General features: G+C 33.2%; 1 protein-coding gene across 1 annotated transcript; it reads right to left on the reverse strand.

Moving 5' to 3' along the window:
* Positions 1–47: 47 nt before the first annotated feature.
* LOC111993843 (geranylgeranyl pyrophosphate synthase, chloroplastic-like) lies at positions 48–449 on the reverse strand. The gene has a single exon (XM_024025663.2). It carries the CDS (start codon positions 447–449, stop codon positions 48–50), a length of 402 nt encoding a protein of 133 aa, XP_023881431.2.
* Positions 450–5,750: the final 5,301 nt, after the last annotated feature.

Below are 5,750 nucleotides of genomic sequence, written 5' to 3' on the forward strand. Positions count from 1 at the left end.
TGAAATAAAAAAAAAACTAAGAATACAAACACAAATCCAAGCTAAGGCTAAGAGGCCAGCAATCCATCTTCAAAAACCCAAATCCAAACACAACCCCAAATCCAAGCTAAGGCTAAGAGGCCATCGCTAGCGAGAATGGCGACGGCTTCGCCGAATGCCTTGTGGTTGGTGGGCTTTCCACGGCGGAGATGAGCATTGTCCATGCAAGGGAGATCGTCTTGGATGAGAGCCGCGTCGTGGATCATCTCGATGGCGCAAGCGGCGGGCATGGCCATGGATTCAGTGCCGCCGACGAGCTCGCAGGAAGCGATGCAGAAGAATGGGCAGGCTCGCTTGCCACCGGGAAGGAGGGAATAGCGCATGGCCTCGTGGAGCTCGCGGGGTTCTTTGTCTTTGAGTGAAATGGCAACGTCCAGAGCTTCGTTGATGGATTTGATTTTCTGGGTCATGTAGGTTTCGAGACTGAAGGCTGGTTTTGACTGTGATTCTTGTTGTTTTTGTTGTTGTTTTTTGAGAGTGTCGGCAGAGTCAAAGAGAGATGAGAAGGGTTGAGATTTGGATTTGGATTTGGGTTTTTTGGGTTTTCTGAAGATGGATTGCTGGGTTTGTGTTTGTATTCTTTTTGATGTTTGGGTTTGTGTTTGTTGTTTTTGTGTTTGGTTGACAAGAAAAATCAGTTGCTGGGTTTGTGTTTGGTTGACAAGGAAGATCTGTTGGTCAGTGGTGGTAGCGGTGGTTTTGGGATCTGAGTTTGATTATGGGTTTATGGGTTTGTTGGAGATTGGTTTGTTTACCGGGTTTGTGGGTTTGATTTGGGAGTACTTGATTTGCTGGGTTTGAGTTCTTGATTTGCTGGGGATTTGAGTTCTTGGTTTCTTCATTCTTCCTGTTAGCATTTAATTTAATTTTTTCTTCTTGTTTTCATTTATATCCTAGTGATTTGGGTTTGAGTTCTTGGGCTGCTGAGTTTGTGATCTTGTGATGGGTTTGAGTTCTTGGATGCTGGGTTTGATTTGAGAAGAATACGAAGAATAAGTTGTAAAACGAAGAACAAGTTGAAGAACACTAAGAACATTAAGAAATTTTTTTAATTAAAATTTTTAATTAAATTAAATTTAAGATTTTTTTTAATTTAATTTATTTTTTAAAATTTTTTGACATGACTTTTAAAAAAAATTAAAATGCTGATGTGGCATTAAAAAAAAGCTAAATAATATTTTTTAATAATATTTTAATTGCCACGTTAGCGCCACAGTAGCTTTCGTCTGCCACCTCGGATTTTGCCGTTAGGGCATTGACAATAGGGACAAAAACGAGACGTGTTTTCCAGAATAGGAATTAAAATCGGTGAAAAAAAAGTTAGAGACCAAAGTAGGAATCGTGTGAAAATATAATGACGAAAATGGTATTTCTGCCAATAAAAAATAGAGACTATCTTGTGATAACATTACCTTTCTGAGGGCTGATCAATCCAAGGCCCATTCATTATATTCAGAATGCTACATATCTCACTGTACTCCAAATCAGGTAGCAACATTGGGGTCAGTAGAAACTAATACTTCAGCCATCTTTGCATTTTTGAAAGAAAGTTTTTGACCCTAATGGGGGTAGAAAGCAAAGATTTGAACTGGACTAGCTAGTACCTCCATGAGGCATGTTCCTCATCCAATTGTGGTGTTTATGTGCTGTTATAAACAAAAGTAATAGCCAACTACTACTACCAACACCAAACACCTATACTAAATTCCTGAAACCTCTTTTTTTTTTTGTTTTTTCCTTTTTTTTTTTTTTTTTTTTTTTTTATTTAGTTAAAATTTACAAATTAATTTTTTGTTTTTTAAAAATGACGTGGCATTTGTGGGTATTATTTTAATATTTTTAATTTATTCCGTTTACTAGCTATATAATTTCTGTCTCTGATGTAACGGTAGAGACAAAAACGATATGTGTTTTTCAGAATAGAGACTAAAATTGGTGAAAAAAAAAAGTTAGGGACCAAAGTGGTAATCGTGTGAAAATATAGGGACAAAAATGGTATTTTTGCCGTTATTTATTTTGCTTATAAGCAACTGACTGGCACAATTTTGTGTATTGTTAATTCAGTGTGGAGCAGTGGAGATTGCTGGGGATTTGTCACAGGTTTGGTTGGAAGAACCCAATGCTGAAATAACAATCTCAGGTTCAATTGCCCTCACATAAGGATTTTTTGTTTAAAGAAAATGTAGGGCATGTATCCATCCGAAGGAACACTTTTTTGTACCATATCAGATGGTTGTGGATAAAATGATCCTTTTTTTTTTTTTTTGGCATGTAATTATATCTCCTTTTTGCCATTGTAAAGGTGATCTTTTTCCTTTCCTTTAATAGTTAATAATCAATCTAATTATATATATACTAGACTCATCAAACGCACTTTGCGAGTTCAATAATGCTCTTTTTTATTTATATGTTTTTTTGGTTTAGTGTTTTATTGTTTAAAAGTGATATATAAATAAATGTATGTATTTATTTATTTATTTATTTTTAAGAAAGAGGTAAAGTAACGAGGAATAATGTTTAAAAACGAGATAGAAATAGTGTCTTAAATTTTAGGCCGAATGGAGAAGATAAAGGAAACAGCCTAAAATTTAGGAACAGTAAATTACTCTTTTAACCAATTTGTGTTTTTTAATTTAAAATTATTTAACTAAAAGATAGTAGTATTTTAGAGAATTTAAGAATTTGTGTGAGGGTATTTTAGTATGTAAAAATTTGAAACCCAAACAGGGAATTCTATTATTAATAGTGTGTGTATATATCCCCAAAACTAGAGGTATAGAATTTGGTGTAAACCAATCTATTAATTAAGTTTGAAACATTTTATGTGGCATTCTATTATTGGTGGGTGTAAAATATAGTTTTACTAAAACTCAATCCATATCAAATTTGAACTCATGTACAATATTATTGTTTTTTGACTTCTTGAATATTTTTTATTTTTTATTTTTTTTTATACCATTCAAAGGGAGTTAGAAACAAAAGTTAAAAAAAGGCTGGGTTGTACCAGCAAAGGTTCATAGGCACTCGAGTTGCCCTTTTAGCTACAGACCATACAGGTTTAACAATGAAATGGGAAACTAAAAACATATTGCAGATAAGACCTGTTTGAGTTAGAAAATTTAGATCAGCCAATCTAGTATTATCTAGTCAATCTGGTGTCTTTTTCTTCCTAAAGGCTTGGACTATCTTCTGCTATCACCTAAAAACAAAATTTGTTGGAACCAATGGTTTCTTGCTCTGATGCCAGCTTCCACCATAGCTTCAAACATTGCCCATATGTTGACCTGGCTGCACTACTAGCTACTCCAAAGAAAATACTGCATATTAACTGATTCATAGGCAAAAGAACATCTTTTTGGCTTTTTTCATCTTGCTCCTGCAATCTTTATGATTAACTGCCATTGACTTGCTGCTGGTTGCTGTGTTGCCTTTGGTCTTCCTGGGCTGCTGTTTTAGTTTGGCTGCTCATTGAATGATTCTTTATACCTGCAAGACACAGATTGTGCTGTTAGAATCACATCCATAGGATTAGCATTTATTCCTTCATGGACCACCACCCGATTCCTATGGTTCCAAATTGTCCACAGAGTTGTAAAACTAGCCTGCAGGAATTCCATAGAGTTTGATTCTCTTTTTTTATGTCTGTTGAGAAGAGAAGCCAGCCATTGCTGGACTGTTGTGTTGTTGAAATCAGATGTGTGGATGGCTTAAGCTGAACCATGCCAGCAAGCTCTTGTGAAAGGGCATAACAGAAATAGATGTGTGGTAGACTCATCCTCTGCATTGTAGAAAGGACACAAGCTCTGGGTAGTGATTCCTCTATTATTTAGGCTAAGAAGGGTGGGCAATCTGTCATGCATAAGTTTCCCCACAAAGGTATTAATTTTCAGAGGATCTTGAATAAATTATTGAGACATGTCAAATATATTGACACGCACCAATAATTGTTTGTCACATTACGTTGTAGTAGTGAGTGATCCAAGAATAACAAATGGTAGAGTTTTAGAAGAGGCTTTGCTTTACTTATGATAAAAATTATATTAGATATACAATAAATGGTAGAGTCTTGTCTATCACTGGTTATAATATACCCCAAAAAAAAAAAGAAAAAAAAGAAAAAAAAAAAGAGAAATACATTTGAAGATATTTGTTGTCATAAAACCACCCCCAAAAAAGAAAAAAGAAAAAAGAAAAACAGAAGGATCAATAGCACTAATGTTTGAAACTAAAGAGATTAATAAGTTACACTTGCTTCTTGGTTTTTTTTTTTTTTTTTTTTTGGGAAAGTAAAGCCCTACATTAATTAATAACAATATAAAGAAAGACTATTACTTCATAATTAATAATAATATAAGGAAGGACCATCACTTCATAGTTAGGGGTGGTAATATGTGTGTGCGTGTCGGGTTTGTGTCATGTTTACTTAGGAGTATTTGACTATATGGGTCAACATTAATCCAACACTTTTATCAAATTGGTTAAAGTTCATCAATTTTATTACGACTTGTTTATTAAACGAGTCAGTCGTGTCGACCTATTTATCATATTTTATCAAAGCAAAAGAAAAAAAAAATATATATATATATATATATATATTTTAGTCTTAACCAAATCGATCTAAACTATGAAAAACCAAAAATATATATATATATATATATATATTTTAGTCTTAACCAAATCGATCTAAACTATGAAAAACCAAACAAATAATTTTTTTTTTAATATAAAACTCAGAACTAACAAATAACTGTATCACAAATAATCATTCAAAACTAAAGTATTTCTCAATATCTCAAATATTCAATCACAATATGTCAAAGAATATAGACTATAACAACTAATGAGTTTATATACCTAGAGTTTGAAAGATATATTGGCAAAATGTCATTTAATTAAAAGAGTCAAATGAGTCAAACGGGTTCCATGTGTTGGACGTGAACCTGACATGTTTCTTAAATAGGTCAGTTGTGTCAACCCAAATATGATACAAACTCATTAAGCCTCAACCCATAAACTGCTAATTTCGTGTCGTATTGTGTTAAATTCACGAGTCGTGTCAAATTTTGCCAACCATATTCACAATTAATAAAGATCAATAACACTCATTTTGAAACTAAAGGGATAAATATCACTCACTTATTCTTGGCTTTTTTTTTCCTATTTAGAGAAATGCTAGGGATACACTTCAACCCACAACCAAATCTACACTTTACTTATGTGTCAACTCTTGATTGGATTTCAGCGTTTTCAGGTACAAGTGGTGGATTCATGTGAAATTATTAAAATCCAATAAGGAGTTGACATATAAGCAGGGTGTGAATTTAAGTGTGGGTTGGATTATGTCTCTAGCGTTACTTATTTATTTTTTGGAAGTAAAGCCTTGCATTAATTAATAGACTATTGCTTCACAATTAATATAAGGAAGGACTGTTACTTCATAATTAACATTCCATTATAATATAAGGGTGTGAATTTAAGTGTGGGTTGGATTGTATCCCTAGCATTTACTCATTTATTTTTTGAAAGTAAAGCCTTGCATTAATTAATAGACTATTACTTCACAATTAATATAAGGAAGGACTATTACTTCATAATTAACGTTCCAATATAATAAGGGTAGACTATCAATTCATAATTAATTAATAACAATAAATGGAAGGACTATTGCTTCATAATTGCATCATACCATGAAATATGGTTTTGGTGGAAAT

This window comes from Quercus suber, unplaced genomic scaffold (genome assembly GCF_002906115.3).
Source record: "Quercus suber isolate HL8 unplaced genomic scaffold, Cork oak 2.0 scaffold_384, whole genome shotgun sequence".
Taxonomy (NCBI): domain Eukaryota; kingdom Viridiplantae; phylum Streptophyta; class Magnoliopsida; order Fagales; family Fagaceae; genus Quercus; species Quercus suber.

Coding starts and splice junctions, on each gene's coding strand:
- LOC111993843 (XM_024025663.2), bottom strand. CDS start 449: ATGACCCAGAAAATCAAATCCATCAACGAAGCTCTGGACGTTGCCATT.